Genomic DNA, 22826 nt, shown 5'->3' with positions numbered 1-22826 from the left:
ACAACACAAAAATTCATATTAAAAAAAAATATATACCTGTAAGAAATTATACATAAACGTCCTTTTCAGTACATATAATACTGTACCAGTAATCGCTCTAAATCTGACCTGGAACCAGATGGGCAGGGAATTTGCATAGCACTGCTTTACTTATAGTTTAATTTTACCACAAGTCACAATGTCCTTATTAACGGATCAATTTAAAACACAAGATAAAAAAAGGTGGTAATTCATAGAATTCTGAAATGAACATGAAACGTTTTGTAATTCCTGGTTATTAAAGGTCTTTGGCAACAGATCGAATCTAAAGATGACTTTGAGCAGAATTCATAACAGAAAGTCAAGCAGACTTTGTATGAAAAATTCACAAGGCATTGTAAAAAGGCAAATGTATGACCTCGTCACCAGTCATATATTGACTAGCATACAACATTTCAGAGGGGGGGTGGGGGGGGGTCGTGTTGTATTGGTTAGTGTCACATTCTAGCTTCCTTTAAGTCCTCTTTCTTGGAGTGATGCGTCATCACACTTTGTCTATTCTGAAAGTATTCAGACCCCTTGACTTTTTCCACATTTTTTTACGTTACGGGACCTTATATAGACAGGTGTGTGGACTCCAATCAAGTTGTAGAAACATCTCAAGGATTATCAAAGGAAACAGGATGCACCTGAGCTCAATTTCGAGTCTCATAGCAAAGGGTCTGAATACTTACGTAAATAAGGTATTTCTGTTTTTTAGCTTTGTCATTATGGGGTATTGTGTGTAGATTTGAGATTATATTTATTTAATCAATTTTAAATTAAGGCTGTAACGTAACAAAGTGTGGAAATAGTCAAGGGGTCGGTACTCTCCGAATGCACTGTAAATTCAACTTGGCCAGTTTGTAGAGATTAGCGTCAACTTCAAGACTATTTTCTAACACAACAAATGATAAACAGTACAAAGCTCACTAGCTACTGAAGAGGCATTTACAGTGAAATGTTGTCCATTCAATGTGAGACATTATTTAAGTCCATAGACATGGTCCTAGTTAGTATGAAGAGAGAAGAGGATGACCATTCAATCCACCATCCTGGGAACGCACAGACATCTTCATTAGGGCCAACTGTAGCGAAAATGAGCATTTCTTATTAGACAGGTCCAGGTAGCTCCTCTCAGTTCTCTCCTGTTCGGTGCCTAGCTGCTCTGGGACGTTGCTGTTTGAGACCGACTAGATCTGTTGATTATGTTCATGTACAGCATATGTGTGTAAGGATGAGAATCAGACGTTCAGTAATGCCTGACCTGTGTCTATAAATTCCTGTCTGTCACGTGAACTGATTGCGATGGTGGTTGCTAAGAGAATTAAGATGTTATACACTGCCCGTCTAGTCTTAACTATAGGATATAACATCTCAATCAGAATCACATGTATAACACTATGATGATAACTTGAAAAAGAGGTCTATTTGCTTCTTAGAATGTTAAAACAATAAAACCTTGACATACAAGCTTAAGGCTTGGAGCCAAACCGTGTCATCCACTTAAAAATAGATTTAATTAGGCAAGTTAGGATGTCTGTATGAAGTTCATGATTGCCATTTGGGTAAGTTCAAAAATAATATGCCGACGTAATTCATAATTTGAAAGCTTGAAATAAATGTCTGAAATGAACCAAGGCACAAATGAAACAAAGTCACCATTTGTTCTCCTCTCCTAACACTGTTGCCTGTCGCCCCTCAGCTGAGGCATGTAGCTAGGGGCGGGGCCTGGCTGTCCGTCAGGGGACTGGCTCTCATCTGTGGGTGTGGTCTGCTGTGCCCCCTCCTCCAGAGGGCAGAACCGGAGCGAAGCCAACTCCTGCTCCTCCATCTCCAGCTGGTTCCTGTCCCCTGGGTCTCTGCTTTCGCTACCCCCAGGTGAGCGCCTGAAGTAGGGGTTCCGCGGGTAGCGCTGGTGGGTCTGCCCACTCCCCTCCTGGCCCTCCTCACTTTCCAGCAGGGGTTGGGTGGACTCAGAGCGGGCGAAGCTGGGCGTCTGGGACTGGGAGGAGCCGGACGGGGGGGTCTGGGGCAGAGGGCAGGGGGTCTGGGGCAGAGGGCAGGGGGTCTGGCCCTTGTAGCCGCTCGAGGCCACCACTGATGAGTATTGAACGATGCTGGTCGTGGTCTGGCCTGAGTCACCGCCGTCCTCGCTGTCTGAGACGCTCTGGCGCGGCGTCGACATGCAGGAGGAGCCGCCGATGCCGCTGCTGTGCTCCTCTGACAGGTACTTGTCCTTCTTGAGTGGCAGGCCCGCCTTGTCCTCTTCGCACAGCGACTTCCTGTCGAATACGTCCACCTCCACCACGCTCACGTCGCCCAGCACACTCTCCTTGGGACTGTCAGCCTGAGAAGAAAAAGGAGGGTTAAGTCAACTTCTATGTAAAGTCACATCCATGTTACAATACACAGAAATAAAATAGTGAAATGGACGCACATCTGCAGATAGCAACATGTGCGTAGTGAATAGAAAGGCATAGTAATTAGGGCTGGGAATTGCCAGGGACCTCACGATACAATATTATCACCATACTGAGGGACCTCACCATTTGATATCACCATATTGAGGGACTTCACGATACGATGTTATCACCATACTGAGGGACCTCACCATTCAATATTATCACCTCACTGAGAGACCTCACCATACGATATTATCACCATACGGAGGGACCTCACCATTCAATATTATCACCTCACTGAGAGACCTCACCATTCAATATTATCACCTCACTGAGAGACCTCACCATACGATATTATCACCTCAGAGACCTCACCATACGATATTATCACCTCACTGAGAGACCTCATGACATGATATTATCACCATACTGAGGGACCTCACATTTAACCTTTTTTTTTTTTTTTTTTACATTTTAGTCATTTAGCAGATGCTCTTATCCAGAGCGACTTACAGTTAGTGAGTGCATACATTTTCATACTGGCCCCCCGTGGGAAAAGAACCCACAACCCTGGCGTTGCGAGCGCCATGCTCTACCAACTGAGCTACACGGGGCCTCACGATATGATATTATCACCATACTGAGGAGCAGATACAATATGTATTGTGATTCGATATATTATATTTAGATACTGCGATTTTATTGCGATACGATGTTCCAAACATATTGCTCACCATATGTCTGCTACAGAGACGAGAGAGCAAACGAGTCATGGAAGTAAAAGAAAACATGTTTCATCATTTAAAAAGAAGGTGGAGAAGAAGCTATAGAAGGGGGAATACCGGAGTTTTGGCACAGGTACAGCCGACTAGCGCTAGCTAACGTTAACTATATAGCGGAAAAAAATACATACAGTTGAAGTCGGAAGTTTACATACACCTTAGCCAAATACATTTAAACTCAGTTTTTCACAATTCCTGACATTTAACCCTAGTAAAAATTCCCCTTCTTAGGTCAGTTAGGATCACCACTTTATTTTAAGAATGTGAAATGTCAGAATAATAGTAGAGAGAATTATTTATTTCAGCTTTTATTTCATTCATCACATTCCCAGTTGGTCAATTAGTATTTGGTAGTATTGCCTTTAAATTGTTTAACTTGGGTCAAACGTTTCGGGTAGCCTTCCACAAGCTTCCCACAATAAATTGGGTGAATTTTGGCCCATTCCTCTTGACAGAGCTGGTGTAACTGAGTCAGGTTTGTAGGCCTCCTTGCTCGCACACACTTTTTCAGTTCTGCCCACAAATGTTCTATAGGATTGAGGTCAGGGCTTTGTGATGGCCACTCAAATACCTTGACTTTGTTGTCCTTAAGCCATTTTGCCACAACTTTGGAAGTATGCTTGGCGACATTGTCCATTTGGAAGACCCATTTTTGACCAAGCTTTAACTTCCTGACTGATGTCTTGAGATGTTGCTTCAATATATCCACATCATTTTCCTTCCTCATGATGCCATCTATTTTGGGAAGTGCATCTCTCCTGAAGAAAAGCACACCCGCAGCATGATGCCGCCACCCCCGTGCTTCACGTTTGGGATGGTGTTATTCGGCTTGCAAGCAACCACCTTTTTCCTCCAAACATAACGATGGTCATTATGGCCAAACAGTTCTATTTTTGTTTCATCAGACCAGAGGACATTTCTCCAAAAAGTACGATCTTTGTCCCCATGTGCAGCTGCAAACCGTAGTCAGGCTTTTTTATGGCGGTATTGTAACAGTGGCTTCTTCCTTGCTGAGCGGCCTTTCAGGTTATGTCGATATAGGACTCGTTTTACTGTGGATATAGATACTTTTGTACCGGTTTCCTCCAGCATCTTCACAAGGTCCTTTGATGTTGTTCTGGGATTGATTTGCACTTTTCGCACCAAAGTACGTTCCTCTCTAGGAGACAGAACGCGTCTCCTTCCTGAGCGGTATGACAGCTGCGTGGTCCCATGGTGTTTATACTTGAGTACTATTGTTTGTACAGATGAACGTGGTACCTTCAGGCGTTTGGAAATTGCTCCCAAGGATGAACCAGACTTGTGGAGGTCTACAATTATTTTTCTGAGGTCTTGGCTGATTTCTTTAGATTTTCCCATGATGTCAAGCAAAGAGGCTGTGATTTTGAAGGTAGGCCTTGAAATACATCCACAGTTACACCTCCAATTGACTCAAATGATGTCAATTAGCCTATCAGAAGCTTCTAAAGCCATGACATCATTTTCTGGAATTTTCCAAGCTGTTTAAAAGGCACAGTCAACTTAGTGTATGTAAACTTCTGACCCACTGGAATTGTGATACAGTGAATTATAAGTGAAATAATCATCTGTAAACAATTGTTGGAAAAATTACTTGTGTCATGCACAAAGTAGATGTCCTGACCGACTTGCCAAAACTATAGGTTGTTAAAAAGAAATTTGTGGAGTGGTTGAAAAACGAGTTTTAATGACTCCAAACTAAGTGTATGTAAACTTCCAACTTCAACTGTAATTGAGTCATAGAATCTATATAATATTGTCAAAAATAATATTGCGATACTCTACTGTATCGACTTTTTCCACCATCCCTAGCCAATTCCATGAAATGGAATTCCTTGACTGAAAAACAACCCATTATCTTCAAGGATTTTGCAACTCATGAATTACATTTTTAATTCTCATCTTGAACTGAAATGGAATTGAGCCCATCCCTGAGGAGGGTTATAGCTAGAGAGAGTGAGGAGGGTTAAAGATAGAGATAGTGAGGAGGGTTATAGCTAGAGATGGTGAGGAGGGTTATAGCTAGAGATAGTGAGGAGGGTTATAGCTAGAGATGGTGAGGAGGGTTATAGCTAGAGAGAGTGAGGAGGGTTATAGCTAGAGATAGTGAGGAGGGTTATAGCTAGAGATGGTGAGGAGGGTTATAGCTAGAGATGGTGAGGAGGGTTATAGCTAGACATAGTGAGGAGGGTTGTAGCTAGAGATAGTGAGGAGGGTTATAGCTAGAGATAGTGAGGAGGGTTATAGCTAGAGATGGTGAGGAGGGTTATAGCTAGAGATGGTGAGGAGGGTTATAGCTAGAGATAGTGAGGAGGGTTATAGTTAGAGATGGTGAGGAGGGTTAAACCTAGAGATAGTGAGGAGGGTTATAGCTCCCCCAAGTGGTGAGGAGGGTTATAGTTAGAGATGGTGAGGAGGGTTATAGCTAGAGAGAGTGAGGAGGGTTATAGCTAGAGATGGTGAGGAGGATTAAACCTAGAGATGGTGAGGAGGGTTAAACCTAGAGATGGTGAGGAGGGTTATAGCTAGAGATGGTGAGGAGGGTTAAACCTAGAGATGGTGAGGAGGGTTATAGCTAGAGATGGTGAGGAGGGTTATAGCTAGAGATGGTGAGGAGGGTTATAGTTAGAGATGGTGAGGAGGGTTATAGTTAGAGATGGTGAGGAGGGTTAAACCTAGAGATAGTGAGGAGGGTTAAACCTAGAGATGGTGAGGAGGGTTATAGCTAGAGATAGTGAGGAGGGTTAAAGATAGAGAGAGTGAGGAGGGTTATAGCTAGAGAGAGTGAGGAGGGTTATAGCTAGAGATAGTGAGGAGGGTTATAGCTAGAGATGGTGAGGAGGGTTATAGCTAGAGATGGTGAGGAGGGTTATAGCTAGAGATAGTGAGGAGGGTTATAGTTAGAGATGGTGAGGAGGGTTAAACCTAGAGATAGTGAGGAGGGTTAAACCTAGAGATGGTGAGGAGGGTTATAGCTAGAGAGAGTGAGGAGGGTTATAGCTAGAGATGGTGAGGAGGATTAAACCTAGAGATGGTGAGGAGGGTTATAGCTAGAGAGAGTGAGGAGGGTTATAGCTAGAGATAGTGAGGAGGGTTATAGCTAGAGATAGTGAGGAGGGTTAAACCTAGAGATAGTGAGGAGGGTTATAGCTAGAGATGGTGAGGAGGGTTATAGCTAGAGATAGTGAGGAGGATTAAACCTAGAGATAGTGAGGAGGGTTATAGCTAGAGAGAGTGAGGAGGGTTATAGTTAGAGATGGTGAGGAGGGTTAAACCTAGAGATAGTGAGGAGGGTTATAGCTAGAGATGGTGAGGAGGGTTATAGCTAGAGATGGTGAGGAGGGTTGTAGCTAGAGATGGTGAGGAGGGTTATAGCTAGAGATAGTGAGGAGGGTTATAGCTAGAGATGGTGAGGAGGGTTATAGCTAGAGATAGTGAGGAGGGTTATAGTTAGAGATGGTGAGGAGGGTTATAGCTAGAGATAGTGAGGAGGGTTAAACCTAGAGATAGTGAGGAGGGTTAAACCTAGAGATAGTGAGGAGGGTTATAGCTAGAGATGGTGAGGAGGGTTATAGCTAGAGATGGTGAGGAGGGTTATAGCTAGAGAGAGTGAGGAGGGTTAAACCTAGAGATAGTGAGGAGGGTTATAGCTAGAGATGGTGAGGAGGGTTATAGCTAGAGATGGTGAGGAGGGTTATAGCTAGAGAGAGTGAGGAGGGTTATAGCTAGAGATAGTGAGGAGGGTTATAGCTAGAGATGGTGAGGAGGGTTATAGCTAGAAATGGTGAGGAGGGTTATAGCTAGAGATGGTGAGGAGGGTTATAGCTAGAGATGGTGAGGAGGGTTATAGCTAGAGAGAGTGAGGAGGGTTATAGCTAGAGATAGTGAGGAGGGTTATAGCTAGAGATGGTGAGGAGGGTTATAGCTAGAGATGGTGAGGAGGGTTATAGCTAGAGATGGTGAGGAGGGTTATAGCTAGAGATGGTGAGGAGGGTTATAGCTAGAGATAGTGAGGAGGGTTAAAGTGACTCTATAGCGCTCCAAATTGTGTGAACGGTCCGAATAAACAATTATTTTGACCTGTTCGTCCTATCACTTGTCGTCTAGGACAAGGTAAACCACACGTGCTGCTCACACTACCACAATGACTCGTGGATGTTACAATCAGTGGAGAGCAGATAGGATTCCAGTAAATGTTGAGAGTTCAGCAACACATAAACTTACAGTGCCCTCCGTAATTATTAGGACAGTGACATTTTTTGTTGGTTTGGCTCTGAAATGATACAATGACTGAGGTTAAAGTGAAGACTGTCAGCTTTAATTATTTGAGGGTATTTTCATCCATATCGGGGGAACCGTTTAGAAATTACAGCAGTTTCTGTACATAGTCGCCACCATTTTAGGGGCGCAAAAGTACTGGGACAAATTCATTTATGTGTATTAAAGTAGTAAAAAGTGTAGTATTTGGTCCCATATTCCTATAGCACGCAATGACTACATCAAGCTTGTGACTACATATTAGTTGGATGCATTTGCTGTTTGTGTTTCAGATTATTTTGTGCCATTAGAAATTAATGGTAAATAATGTATTGTCATTTTGGAGTCACTTTTGTTGTAAATAAGAATATAATGTTTCTAAACCCTTCTGCATGAATGTGGACGCTACCATGGTTACAGCTAATCCTGAATGAATCGTGAATAATGATGAGTGAGAAAGTTACAGACGCACAAATATCATACCGCCAAGACATGCTAACCTATGATATTTTGTGTCTAACTTTCTCACTCATCATTATTCACGATTCATTAAAGATTATCCGTAATCATGGTGGCATCCACATTCATGCAGAAGTGTTTAGAAACATATACAATTCTTATTTTCAATAAAAGTGACTCCAAAATGACACAATACATTATTTACCATTAATTCCTATGTACAAAAAGTGCTGTAATTTCTAAACGGTTCCCCCGATATGGATGAAAATAACCTCAAATTAAAGCTGACAGTCTGCACTTTAACCTCATAGTCATTGTTTGATTTCAAATCCAAACTGTTGAAGTCAGAGCCAAAATAATAAAACATACTTTACTGTTTACAGCCAGTGTGATATTCTATAATGTTCGAAAATACAGCACTATCTTATGTCAACATCCAGCACAGGAGGCACTTCAACTTACTTTGGAGGGGAAATCAGGTGACCAGTTAGCGATAGTGCTGTTGGAAGGATCTGGAACTGGTGGCCAGATTTTCTTTATCCTACAGAGGAAAGGACAGAGCTTCATTAGAACATATTGAATAGGATACATCCCAAATGGCACCCTATTCCCTACTGGCCCTGGCCAAAAGTAGTGCACTATAAAGAGAATCAAATGCCATTTGGGATGCTGATTTAGTATCAAACACTAGCCTTTCCATGTATTAACATGAGTGAAGGCTCTTGTCCAATGGACAACGGCGCAAGGGATAAGACTCTCTTCAAAAACATTCCTATGTTTTTCCTTGGGAGAGTTTACTGGTTAAGACAGAGACTAGCTGATGTGTGGTATGAAGCCTTTCCGCCAGCAGTAACGCATCAGCAAGAGAGCATGTATGAACTCATCTGCTATCAAGTTTCGATAAACATTGTTTTGTTGAGTAACTGAAGTCAAAAGTGCAATCGTGCAAGAATATGTCTGACTCGTGCATTGATTTACAGTGAGTTTGGGTTACACAACCCTGAGTCAATGCTCTTACAATTGAACATCACACTGAAGCAATTGTACACATCCAAATCTAAAAATGTAGAGTAGTACATTCTATTTCAAACAATTCAATAGTGTGTGGTTGTGACTTACAAGTCAATTTTGTATATGCAGAGGGACACAGTCAGCACTATGAAAAACAGGAAGCCGATACACACAGACACCACAATGGCTTCCATCTGCCCGGGAGCTGAGGGACAAACACATAAAGACATAAAGGACTCTAGAACGGACGTTGGGATCCCAGCAACATGCCTTCAAATCGACCATCTTGGTCAGGAAAACATTCCTTCTAGAAACTGTGGACAAACACAGGTTGAAGATATAGTACAACTACCGCAAGGGAAATAGTCAGGAGGACAAATTGAATAGAGTCAAGTAGTGACTATTAAATGTATTTGCACCTTAAAATGTAAAATGTTCAGGACTGGAGGTCTTAACTAGACATACAGTGCATTCGGAAAGTATTCAGGCCCGTTTACTTTTTCCACATTTTGTTACGTTACAGCCTTATTCTAAAATGGATTCAATTGTTTTTTTCACCTCATCAATCTACACACAATACCCCATAATGACAAAGCAAAAACAGGTTTTTAGAGATTTATGCAAATTTATAAAAAACATAAATATTACATTTACATAAGTATTCAGAACCTTTACTCAGTACTTAGTTGAAGCCCCTTTGGCAGCGATTACAGCCTCAAGTCTTCTTGGGTATGACGCTACAAGCTCGGCACACCTGTATTTGGGGAGTTTCTCCCATTCTTCTCTACTGATCCTCTCTGTCAGGTTGGATGGGGAGCATTGCTGCACAGCTATTTTCAGGTCTCTCCAGAGATGTTCGATCGGGTTCAAGTCCGGGCTCTGGCTGGGCCACTCAAGGACATGTCCCGAAGCCACTCCTGTGTTGCCTTGGCTGTGTGCTTAGGGTCGTTGTCCTGTTGGAAGGTGAACCGTCGCCCCAGTCTGAGGTCCTGATCGCTCTGGAACAGGTTTTCATCAAGGATCTCTCTGTACTTTGCTCCGTTCATCATTCCCTCGATCCTGACTAGTCTCCCAGTCCCTGCCGCTGAAAAATATTCCCACAGCATGATGCTGCCAACACCATGCTTCACCGTAGGGATGGTGCCAGGTTTCCTCCAGACGTGACGCTTGGCATTCAGGCCAAAGAGTTCAATCTTGGTTTCATCAGACCAGAGAATCTTGTTTCTCATGGTCTGAGAGTCTTTAGGCACCTTTTGGCAAACTCCAAGCGGGCTGTCATGTGCCTTTTACTGAGGAGTTGCTTCCGTCTGGCCACTCCACCATAAAAGCCTGATTGGTGGAGTGCTGCAGAGATGGTTTTCCTTCTGGAAGGTTCTCCCACCTCCACAGAGGAACTCTAGAGCTCTGTCAGAGTGACCATCGGGTTCTTGGTCACCTCTCTGACCAAGGCCCTTCTCCCCCGATTGCTCAGTTTGGCCGGGCGGCCAGCTCTAGGAAGAGTCTTGGTGGTTCCAAATGTCTTCCATTTAAGAATGATGGAGGCCACTATGTTCTTGGGGACCTTCAATGCTGCAGGCATTTTTTGGTACCCTTCCCCAGATCTGTGCAGACAATCCATTCGACCTCATGGCTTGTTTTTTGCTCTGACATGCACCATCAACTGTGGGACCTTATATAGAACGGTGTGTGCCTTTCCAAATCATGTCCAATCAATTGAATTTACCACAGGTGGACTTCATTCAAGTTGTAGAAACATCAAGGATGATCAATGGAAACAGGAAGCACCTGAGCTCAATTTCGAGTCTCATAGTAAAGGGTCTGAATATTTATGTAAATAAGGTATTTCAGATTTTTTATTTTAATAAATTAGCAAACATTTCTAAAAACCTGTTTGCGCTTTGTCATTATGGGGTATTGTGTCTAGATTGATGAGATTAAAAATGTAATGTAATACATTTTAGAATAAGGCTGTAACGTAACAAAATGTGGGAAAAGTCAAGGGGTCTGAATACTTTTCGAATGCATGAAGTGTCCCTTAAACAATGCTTCACTCACCATACTTCAGAGTATTGAATGACAGGTCTGAGCCGTTTGTAGAGCCTTGTATTGTAGAGGCCATGATCCGCACCACCTGCTTACGGTTGCTGGCCATGCCATCCACTGTGTAAGAGTAGGTGTCCGGGGAGACAACTATTGCTGAAAAAACAACAAAGAAATTCATGTTTTTTCTGATCGCAGATGTAAATATTTAAGTTGGACAGATACCAGCACTAACTGTACTTACAAATATCAGTACTTAAAAATACTTCCTCGTATTTCTAATAAGAGTAAAGGAGATCCATAGTCAGAGAAACATATTCATAAAGAGGTATGATTAAAGGGATACGTCAGGATTTTGGCAATGAAGCCCTTTATCTACTTGAACTTCCTTCAAACTGCACGCGGAGACATAAAAATGGTATCCACAAGTTCATCTGACTGGGGAAGTAGATAAAGGGCTTCATTGCCAAAATCCTGACGCATCCCTTTAAGTACACCATGTTTATATTGGAGAAGGCTACGCCTTTAAGTAGCGACACCTTTAAGTTGATCATGTTGTGAGATGGAAGTTATTTTCTGTTGGTTGTGAGCAAACTTGTCCAACAAAAATATTGGATATATTTGTTATCTTAAGGGGGAGGTGTTACAGGATTTGTTTTTTCTATTTATATACTGAACAAAAATATAAACGCAACATGTAAAGTGTTGGTCCCATGTTATATGAGCTGAAATAAAAGATCCCAGAACTTTTCCAGACGCACAAAAAAGCTAATTTCTCTAAAATGTTGGGCACAAATTTGTTTACATCCCTGTTAGTGAGCATTTCTTCTTTGCCAAGATAATCCATCCATCTGACAGGATTGGCATATCAAGAAGCTGAACAAACAGCATGATCATTACACAGGTGCACCTTGTGCTGGGGACAATAAAAGGCCACTAAAATGTGCAGTTTTGTCAAACAAAATGCCACAGGTGTCTCAAGTTGAGGGAGCGTGCAATTAGCATGCTGACTGCTAGAATGTCCACCAGAGCTGCTGCCAGCGAATTTAATGTTCATTTCTCTACCATAAGCTGCCTCCAACGTTGCTTTAGAGAATTTGGCAGTGCGTCCAACCGGCCTCACAAACGCTGACCACATGTAACCACGCCAGCCCAGGACCTCCACATCCGGCTTCTTCACCTGCGGGATTGTCTGAGACCAGCCATCCGGACAGCTGATGAAACTGTGGGTTTGCACAACTGAAGAATTTCTGTTACAAACTGAAACCGTCTCAGGGAAGCTCATTTGCGTGCTCGTCATCCTCACCAGGGACTTGACCTCACTGCAGTTCGGCATCGTAACAGACTTCAGTGGGCAAATGCTCACCTTTGATGGCCAATGGCACGCTGGAGAAGTGTTCTCTTTACGGATGAATCCCGGCTTCAACTGTACCGGGCAGATGGCTTCGTGTGGGCGAGTGGTTTGCTGATGTCAACGTTGTGAACAGAGTGCCCCAATGTGGCGGTTGGGTTATGGTATGGGCAGGTATAAGCTACAGACAACGAACACAATTGCATTTTATCAATGATAATTTGAATGCACAGAGATACTGGGACGAGATCCTGAGGCCCATTTTCGTGCCATTCATCCGCTGCCATCACCTCATGTTTCAGCATGATAATGCACGGCCCCAAGACGCAAGGATCTGTACACTATTCCTGGAAGCTGAAAATGTCCCAGTTCTTCCATGGCATGCATACTCAGACATGTCACTCATTGAGCATGTTTGGGATGCTCTGGATCGACGTGTATGGCAGTGTGTTCCAGTTCCCGCCAATATCCAGCAATTTCGCACAGCCATTGAAGAGGAGTGGGACAACATTCCACAGGCCACAATCAACAGCCTGATTAACTCTATGTGAAGAAGACGTGTCGCGCTGCATGAGGCAAATAGTGGTCACACCAGATACTGACTGCTTTTCTAATCCACCAGATACTGATCTTTTTTTTAAGGTATCTGTGACCAACAGATGCATATCTGTATTCCCAGTCATGTGAAATCCATAGATTAGGGCCTAATTTATTTATTTCATTTGACTGATTTCCTTATATGAACTGTAACTCAGTAAAATCTTTGATATGTTGAGTTTATATTTTTGTTCAGTGTAGTAATACATCTAAAAGATGTGGTTCCTTACAGCGTTCCTTGCCTCCCTTGATGTAGATGGTGTAGTTAGTGATGAAGCCTCGCTGTTTGTCCAGTGGAATCGCCATCCATTCCAGCTCAGCGTCGTTCTTCCCTGTCCTCCTCAATTTCACAGAGGGACCCTCCAGTGGAGCTGCATAAACCAGAACAGATGGGGAAAACATTAGTTAAGGTTATTTCGACATTTACATGTTTGTCACCAGCTACTGTAGCAAATATAACATTGGTCTATCAATGGTTGAACTGTATGGGGCGGTTTCAGAGACACAGATTAAGCCTAGTCCTGGTTTCACAGACACAGATTAAGCCAAATCCAGGTTTTACAGACAAAGATTAAGCCTAGTCCTTGGACTGAAGTGCTATTTCAGTGGAAATTCTCCATTGAGCATGCTTTTTAGTCCAGGACTAGTTTTAATCTGTCTGTGAAACCAGGATTAGTCTTAATCTGTGTAACCAGGATTAGTTTTAATCTGTGTAACCAGGATTAGTCTTAATCTGGGTCTGTGAAACCAGGATTAGTCTTAATCTGTGTCTGTGAAACCGCTCCTATAGATACTACACTGTGCTTTCTGTAGTGTACTGTAGTTTAGTGACTAGTACTAGTTCCATTTCTTACCTCCTTGTTCCAGAAAGGTTGCGGTGGTCAATGGCTTCCCAGTCCACCCAGAGTACATGGGATACACAGATATATTGTAGAGCTTGAATTTCTGAAGGTTACCTTGATTGGGAACAGTACAATAACATTTTGATTTATTTTATCCCTGTGACCCGTTTAGCAGTTTTGATTGATTAGGACCACAACGCAATAGAGTCAACATTAGGGATGAGTTCAACACAAGTTTTTCATATTCAATTAGTTGATGGTTTTGATTTGTCTTGTTATTTTAATCTAACTCATCCCTAGTCAACATGATAACCATCAAAACCTGTAGAAAGACATCCACGGAGCAGCCAAACTACAAGACAATCGTTAGTTAAAACATGGCATGTGTCTCATTCTTACCTTTAATTGGTGCCTTCCTGTTGTGTCTAGGTTCTCTCTGCCAGTCCATCGCGCCGTCGCTGACCGAAACCCACTCTAGGACATACTCCGTCACCCCTGTGGCCCCCAGATTGGGGGGCTGCCACTCCACCCACAACCTCCCGTCCTGGGTAAAACTACTGAGCGACGCCACTGGAGGGGGCTCTGGAATACACAGCACATACGGATACAACATGACATCATGACATGAACATCTCAAAGCCAAGCTACAGTGCTTTCAGTTAACATGCAGAACACATGACATCAGTGAATCGTTGACATCGCTATGGTCTCTCTTGACCAACATTCCTATTAATATATGAACAGAGCTAGTTAGCTAGCACAAGATTCAGTTGTTGCTTTGATAATTGTATTAACATAAAACGTTAATATAATACAGTGGGGGAAAAAAAGTATTTAGTCAGCCACCAATTGTGCAAGTTCTCCCACTTAAAAAGATGAGAGAGGCCTGTAATTTTCATCATAGGTACACGTCAACTATGACAGACAAATTGAGGAAAAAAAATCCAGAAAATCCCATTGTAGGATTTTTAATGAATTTATTTGCAAATTATGGTGGAAAATAAGTATTTGGTCACCTACAAACAAGCAAGATTTCTGGCTCTCACAGACCTGTAACTTCTTCTTTAAGAGGCTCCTCTGTCCTCCACTCGTTACCTGTATTAATGGCACCTGTTTGAACTTGTTATCAGTATAAAATACACCTGTCCACAACCTCAAACAGTCACACTCCAAACTTCACAATGGCCAAGACCAAAGAGCTGTCAAAGGACACCAAAAACAAAATTGTAGACCTGCACCAGGCTGGGAAGACTGAATCTGCAATAGGTAAGCAGCTTGGTTTGAAGAAATCAACTGTGGGAGCAATTATTAGGAAATGGAAGACATACAAGACCACTGATAATCTCCCTCGATCTGGGGCTCCACGCAAGATCTCACCCCATGGGGTCAAAATGATCACAAGAACGGTGAGCAAAAATCCCAGAACCACACGGGGGGACCTAGTGAATGACCTGCAGAGAGCTGGGACCAAAGTAACAAAGCCAACCATCAGTAACACACTACGCCGCCAGGGACTCAAATCCTGCAGTGCGAGACGTGTCCCCCTGCTTAAGCCAGTACATGTCCAGGCCCGTCTGAAGTGCATTTGGATGATCCAGAAGAGGATTGGGAGAATGTCATATGGTCAGATGAAACCAAAATATAACTTTTTGGTAAAAACTCAACTCGTCATGTTTGGAGGACAAAGAATGCTGAGTTGCATCCAAAGAACACCATACCTACTGTGAAGCATGGGGTTGGAAACATCATGCTTTGGGGCTGTTTTTCTGCAAAGGGACCAGGATGACTGATCCGTGTAAAGGAAAGAATGAATGGGGCCATGTATCGTGAGATTTTGAGTGAAACCCTCCTTCCATCAGCAAGGGCATTGAAGATGAAACGTGGCTGGGTCTTTCAGCATGACAATGATCCCAAACACACCGCCCGGGCAACGAAGGAGTGGCTTCGTAAGAAGCATTTCACGGTCCTGGAGTGGCCTAGCCAGTCTCCAGATCTCAACCCCATAGAAAATCTTTGGAGGGAGTTGAAAGTCTGTGTTGCCCAGCGACAGCCCCAAAACATCACTGCTCTAGAGGAGATCTGCATGGAGGAATGGGCCAAAATACCAGCAACAGTGTGTGAAAACCTTGTGAAGACTTACAGAAAAGCGTTTGACCTGTGTCATTGCCACCAAAGGGTATATAACAAAGTATTGAGAAACTTTTGTTATTGACCAAATACTTATTTTCCACCATCATATGCCAATAAATTCATTAAAAATCCTACAATGTGATTTTCTGGATTTTTTTTTCTCATTTTGTCTGTCATAGTTGACGTGTACCTATGATGAAAATTACAGGCCTCTCTCATCTTTTTAAGTGGGAGAACTTGCACAATTAGTGGCTGACTAAATACTTTTTTTCCCCACTGTATATTACCCAATATCATTCATTATTATTGGTAACATTTTACAAAGGAAGAATGAGAGAGAACATATAGCTGACAAGGTCACACACCGTGGGCCAATTTAGGAATGCCCAAAGACGCTCGGGGAGACATGCCAACAGAATTCCAGGCCTTCAATTCAATGGAGCCTCTTCTCTTGTCAGACAGTAGAATCTGGTAAAGGGGGATCATTTTCCTCTCCTGCGACCTGGAGTTCAGCTCAGAGCCATTGACCGGCACAGACTCCCAGGCTCCATCTTGGATCTTAATGTTGTAGCCTTGAATCCTTCCATTGGACTCCACTGGATCCTATGATGGGAAGAAGAAGGCAACAACCAATCATCACAGGGTTCTACGCTGACCTTTGTTACAAGGAGCACGTGTGCGCCCAAGTTGAAAAATGTAGGAGCACACAAAGAAATGTAGGAGCACAATGAAAAATATTTGAGGTTTAAAGCTAGAATCCTTAATTTCTCTAGGCGCACTGGTGCTCCTAAATTAAAATTCTAGGACGCACAGCAAAATATTTAGGCGCATATACGAGTAAAATGTTTGCACTGTAGAGCCCCGCACCAATAATTATTCAAGCCATATAGCTGGTAATAAAGCAGTAGTATGCTCTTCATTACCTTACACATCACTTGCACTCTCCGCCCACTGTTGCCTTGGCTGGGAATGACCACTCTCCATAGGTCTGGCTTACTTGTAGGCTCTGGACAAAGAAGAGAGCAGAAATCACACCAGTCATCAATTTGAGATATAACGACACAAAGTGTACAGTCCATATGGACTACCTACCTGGATCACACTCAATACTATTGAACTTAAAATCACTCGCACACTCTCGTCATGGCTTTACACGGTTGCCCGCAATGAAAGGCGATAGTTTGACATATGCTTGTTGTCATGGCTACTCACTGTCCATTGGGGTCTTGTCAGTAGTGTTGGCACTCCAGTCACTCCAGTAGCCGTAGCCAGTGTGATGCATGCAGCGGACCTGCACTACGTGCTTCGTGTCCGGCTTGAGATATTGGAGACGGAAAGACTCCTTGCTACTTTCAGTGTCATTTGGGGGCACCTATAACAGTCAATTAAATGGGTATGATGACAGATGGACACGAGAGGGCAACAAACTTGTGCGTACAGAACGCCGACTTGAAACAGCTCCAACAATACAGATGAGAGTAGCATGTTTGATTCACTGTTGAGAACACCTAAGAATGAGAATAGGATAGATGACTTTTAACAATAAAAGGCCCAGTGTGTAGCTTTGTGGGTGACTTGACCAAATTCACATAGAAATGTTAGCTACAGATCTGTCATTCTCATTGAAAGCAAGTCTGATAAGCGGTAGAACCGTACGATGTGCGCTATTTCTATGCTTCCTGTCCTTTACGCTCAGCTTTTGCGTCTTTTTACTTTCGGACTCAGTCGGGGTCTCAACTTACTGTTGAGAGTTAGAATAGTAGAATGCACCAGGTGCAATTTCAAAATGTGGTTGTGCCTCAGCAGTTTGTCTCTTGTTATGTCAGTCACTGACAGTCACTCAATTAGCTCATGTCAGCTAAAATGTTTTAGATTGGTAAGTAAGCTGGCTGCTAGACTATCTAAACTTGTAGTAATCATGGTTGAATTACCGACTGGGAGTCCCCATTGATCATCATATATCATATTAAAAACTGCAAACATTTGTCTTCACCCTATGGCAAAATGTGTAGAATTGCAGCAAACTTTTTTGCTCTGCCTGGAATACTCCTGAACTAACCATCTCATGTGCATTTTGTTAATGGCGCAGATCCTTTCCAAAAAAGGACTACACAACAGATGGCCTGGAAGTAGACTTACCTCGACATTAGTCAACTTCTGAAGTCTAAAAAACGTTGAACACACTGAGGTTGCAGTAAATCATCCCTTTAACTTGTACTGAGATTGTAGCTATTTACCTCAGTCCAGTTTCCAGAGCCCACAGTGCAGAACCTGACGTTGTATTTCAGTTTGACAATGGTTTCATGGATAGGTTGCTTCCAGCTCACTAAGAGAGTCCTGGAAAAGTTATTCTCTGAAATAATATTGACATCTGATGGGGGATTCGTTTTCACTGCAAAACAGGACACACACCATTAAAAACTCTGGAGGAAGATAATCATTGTAACTTAAAAGGGCATTTGGAATGTCCATTTGCCTCCACTTACCCATTTCATTAGGATCCATTATAAGCAGAATGTCCGATCGAACCTTCCCCAACTTGTTTTCCACATCTACCCATATATCCAGTTCCATATAGCTTGGAAAGGTGCCGAAGTCGACGTATCCACTGCTTCTCTGAGCTTTTGTGCTGTGGGTCTGGTTTATGGTACTGCAGAAGAACACAAACAAATCTTGACACACCAAATCAGCAATTTACATAAGCCACCCACACTTTTAAGGGGTTCTCAGAACTGGAGCCAGGTTTTCCATTCACTGATTATTGAGATCTATTGACAACTAAATGTTGATATCCATCATGTATCTAACCCTATTTAACTCTCTCACCCATCACTGTACCCTCTATATGACTTGGCTGGCCTTCCTTAGCTCTTCGGAGACTAAGTCATTGGTACGTTTTCATTCATAAGGCCATACGGAGACAGCTCCCATTTTACCTGAGTACCTACGTTGTCCAGCAGACAAATGACAACTATCGGCTACGCTCACATGACTGTATCTTGTTGACTGTGCCTACGGCCCGTACTGAGCAGGGTAAAAAAGCGCTCCAGTTCTCTGCCCCATCCACTTGGAACGACCTACAAAAGGACATGAAATTACGAGAGCTTGTCTCTTTTAATGAGTTCAAAGTGGACAATGAAGTGGGGGGGGCTGTCAATGTGTTCACCCTAGATGCACCACACCTCCCCAAAGCTTCATGACTGCTTAATGTGTACATTTATTTTGAACTGTAGTGCTTTGTTCTTTATGTTGTAAAATACATGTTCTTATCTCAATAAGACCAACCTGGTAAAACAAAATAACAATGTGTATAGGGACACTCACGTTATACTTCCAAACAAGGTGTATGTGGTTACTAGCATATTGTCTCTTATCCCAGGCTGCCATGTGCACATCACATTGGAGGAGATCTGTTGGCCAGACTGGACAGCCATGCAGGACAAATTCCCAGGCTTCTCAGGGGGATCTGACCAAGAAACCAAACAGCAGCTGTTATTTCATGTGAGAGAAACAAACCAACAGCCACTGACCTACGGCACTGAGCAGGTTGGGATCAATTCATTTCGATTCAGGAAGTCAATTGAAATGAACTTCCTGAATTGATAACGGGATTGACCCCAACCCTGACACTGAGAGAAAGCTTTAGGGTCATTCAGTGTGAATATGAAAGAAAATTGCACATGACATTTTCCTTTGGAGGAATTTGGATTTGTATCTAAATGAATTACTCAGAAATTTGATTGAAATAGAGATATTTACCAAATGAAGACCTAAATTCAAACCTAAATTACAGGCAAATACTTACAAAAAGTGGACATTATGTTCCATTTTGACATGAAATAACCCTTTATTGATGTGAAATCCCTGGCATACTTACACCCCTTGGTCAATTTAATCGCATGGATTGTTTTATTTTGGTTTAAGAATGAGGGAGATTCCTTCTTTTGACATTTTAAAAATCCTCCAGTTTCGCTGGTGATGGGAATGGTTACGCTAACAGCCGAGTCGTTTATCTTGGTGTACTGCTCTTTGGGCACTGTGAAGTCATTACACGTCCAGTAGATGTCGTCCACTGTGGCTTTAGCAGCTTCATAGAGTACACAGGTAGCGGTGAATTCCTTCCCAATTTCCACTATTGGAGATTGTGGGATTATTGTTCCGTAGGTTGTGATAGAACCTAGAAAAAGTCCAGAGCACACATCAAGTCAATGCTACTAGGAAATGTAGGGTGAATTTTACACTGAGGGAAAAGGACATCTGTTTAACTGTGTTTTTGTGGTAATTTTGAAACATATTACTAGGGTCAGTACAAAGCTCACTTTCATTAAAGTACAGCAACTTAAAGGGTTTATGTGCAGTAGAGGTTTATTCAAACATATCAGACTAAGTCACTCTGGATAAGAGCGCCTTCTGAGCAGTGCTTACTGACTAAAATGTCCATTTAAATGTAGTGGTACACTTACTAGAAGTGGCCCTATAGGCCAGACATGCCAAGGACAGAAGCTGCAGCAAACGGTATGATGACTTGTCCATGATGCCTGAGGGAAGATTCACAAATTCACAGACTCTCCAAGACTAGCCAAGATTGTATCCCATTACTGGCACATGGGTTCAGCACCTTATTTTATATTCAGTACTTTACCAATAAGTAATAACTGTTTAGTTAAGTTTTATGAGGCCTTCACTCTGACTAGGGCCTATAGGGAATGAAACCAATGATGAAGCCAGCTAGGTAGGTTAACTACCTATAGCTAAAATCCCAAAAGTATGCGTATGTACTGTAGCTAGCTATATGGTTAGGAACAAACAGTAGGTAGCTAACTCACTCTTGGCAGACAATCATATGACAGCTTCAAAATAAATACAATATTATCTTACTCTGTCTGCTACTTGTAACTCCATCATATGAAAGAGTTCTCAATAAGGTTATAAACTTGATTATTTTAGATAACTTGCCAGGAAAAATATCTGAATGCTGATTAGTGTGTTTGCTGCTCACTACAGAAACCTCTCAGCTTTAGATGTGGTTCTATTTTAGACACCTTCATCAAATGTAGCTAGCTACAGTAGCTAACAACATAAACGTTAGCATATACCTAGCAAGCTAAACAGAAATAATCGGGTTGTCTGGCGTTACAAACACATTTAGGCTATAGAGCTAGCTAGCCATCAGAACATATTTGAATCTTGATTGATTGAATCTTTCTGTGTACGTCTGTCTGTTTAGTGCCAACAAGCTAACGTTAGCTAGCATAGCCAGCTAGAAGACCCAGACAAGATATGACAACAACAAAAATACTCACCTTTTATGTATGTGTCTTGTTTGGTTCCTCCTTTATGTAACGTTATACTAACTTACTTAGCTACGTAGAAGTTTGTAGATTCAACATATTTTAGCTTAAACCATAAGATACTTCTTCTGGGGCTACCTTGTCACCACTTCCAGTTCATTGCATAACGTTAATCATCAAAAGTTATAAAACTTCGGGGAGCAGCGCAAATAATACAGATATATAAACATAACGATTGATCTAAGCATTTGTGCAGTTTGACAATTACTTGTCTAGAGATCTGTGCAAACGAACTGCGCGGAATTGTTGCCCTTGTGATTTGCCAGAAGAATTGTCTGTCACATAAATACTTACCAATCAAAACGCATACATTTTATTACTGTTTTCCAGTTAATCTCCACCCACTTTCCCTAAATGCGCCACGATATACCAGGGGCGTATTCATTACGCCGATTCTCTTGCAAAATGTTTCTTAAACAGAAACTAACGGAACGAAACGGGAAGGGACCTACCTTAATTTGTCCTATAGAAACTCTCGCTTCAGTTGCAAAATGTGTAACTGTTTGGCTAATGATTATACCAAAGATTTGTATAACTAACCCAATGGGAACACATTTGTCATAGTGGGCAGAACAAGCAAGGAGCGTGGCAGAGCCAAGCACAAGTTGGCGAGATCCTATTGGCACGTTCTAGCATGTATTTGCATATTTCCGTTAGAAAACGCCTACTTTGTGAAGTGCGCGTGTCCAATAACTCAATTCGCCCTTGCACTCCTTCTAAACAACATTACTTTTTTTACTTTGGCAAAGCGTAAAATCTATAAAACGTATCAAATGTTTCATAGATGCGAAAATTAGCATAATGTCGGCCAAAATCCATCTTCTCCCACTGCAGGCCACTTGGCATCCTCTCATCACGATATTTGGTAGTGAGTGGAAACGCCAGCTGGACGCGTCACACTTATACATCAGGTGAAATATCTGGCTCATTGTTCTATCTGCGATTATAAACTGTTTATAATAGCAATAAGGCTCCTCGGAGGTTTGTGATATATGGCCAATATACCACAGCTAAGGGCTGTGTCCAGGCACTCAGTGTTGCATCTTGCTAAGAACAGCCCTTAGCAGCGGTATATTGGCCATATACCACACCTCCAACGGCCTTATTGCTTAATTATACCCCAGGACATGACCACCCACAGAGCCTAGCTTGACTTGTTTGTCTGTGGCTGAATCATATGTAGGCTAACTGACACTACAAGCTCAACAACAAGGACTGTATGTTGCTTTGTTTAATTACTATCCTAACAGAGAACCGAGGAAGCTATACTATGGAGAATTGAATAAATTAAGTGGTTTCAAACCTTTTTCCTTTTTTTTCTTCATTTTTGTTTCTTAACAAACAATAAACATCAACAAACAAAAGAGGAATAGTCACATACAAAACAGCATACATACAAACTTTTTACATTGCCAGAAATCCTACACAAACAAATCATATTCATTAATAATACTACAGGTTTTAATTTCCTTTTTTTGTAATTTTTTCCCCCACGCACCAAATTAGTGCACTAGGCCTTTATTACTCCTGTATGAGCAGAGCAGAGCAAAATACTGGTCAGCAGA

General features: G+C 42.2%; 1 protein-coding gene and 1 non-coding gene across 2 annotated transcripts; both read right to left on the bottom strand.

Moving 5' to 3' along the window:
* Nucleotides 1-793: 793 nt before the first annotated feature.
* LOC121581972 (interleukin-6 receptor subunit beta) lies at nt 794-21496 on the bottom strand. The gene is made up of 16 exons (XM_041897425.2): nt 21214-21496; nt 20374-20448; nt 19788-20087; nt 19235-19376; nt 18397-18560; nt 18148-18302; nt 17123-17282; nt 16834-16916; nt 16276-16513; nt 14180-14362; nt 13793-13894; nt 13169-13309; nt 11006-11146; nt 9059-9155; nt 8402-8480; nt 794-2368 (listed from the first exon to the last, which is right to left on the bottom strand). The coding sequence occupies exons 2-16, from the start codon at nt 20441-20443 to the stop codon at nt 1697-1699; spliced, it is 2727 nt and encodes a 908-aa protein (XP_041753359.1). The 5' UTR covers nt 20444-20448; nt 21214-21496; the 3' UTR covers nt 794-1696.
* On the bottom strand, nt 2964-3039 carry trnaa-cgc. The gene has a single exon. It is a non-coding gene; the product is annotated as a tRNA-Ala (tRNA).
* Nucleotides 21497-22826: the final 1330 nt, after the last annotated feature.

This window comes from Coregonus clupeaformis, chromosome 15 (assembly GCF_020615455.1).
Source record: "Coregonus clupeaformis isolate EN_2021a chromosome 15, ASM2061545v1, whole genome shotgun sequence".
NCBI classification, from domain to species: domain Eukaryota; kingdom Metazoa; phylum Chordata; class Actinopteri; order Salmoniformes; family Salmonidae; genus Coregonus; species Coregonus clupeaformis.
The sequence above is the reverse complement of the archived record's forward strand: the minus strand, read 5'-3'. Positions and strand labels throughout refer to the sequence as shown.

Bases quoted from the DNA above. Each gene is read 5' to 3' on its own strand.
- LOC121581972 (XM_041897425.2), bottom strand. From the start codon at position 20,443: ATGGACAAGTCATCATACCGTTTGCTGCAGCTTCTGTCCTTGGCATGT. The intron at 18,303-18,396 runs GTAAGTGGAGGC...CCTGTTTTGCAG, and splicing joins AATGGATCCTAATGAAATGG to TGAAAACGAATCCCCCATCA. The intron at 14,363-16,275 runs GTGTGTGACCTT...TGTGTATTCCAG, and splicing joins CATTCCTAAATTGGCCCACG to AGCCCCCTCCAGTGGCGTCG.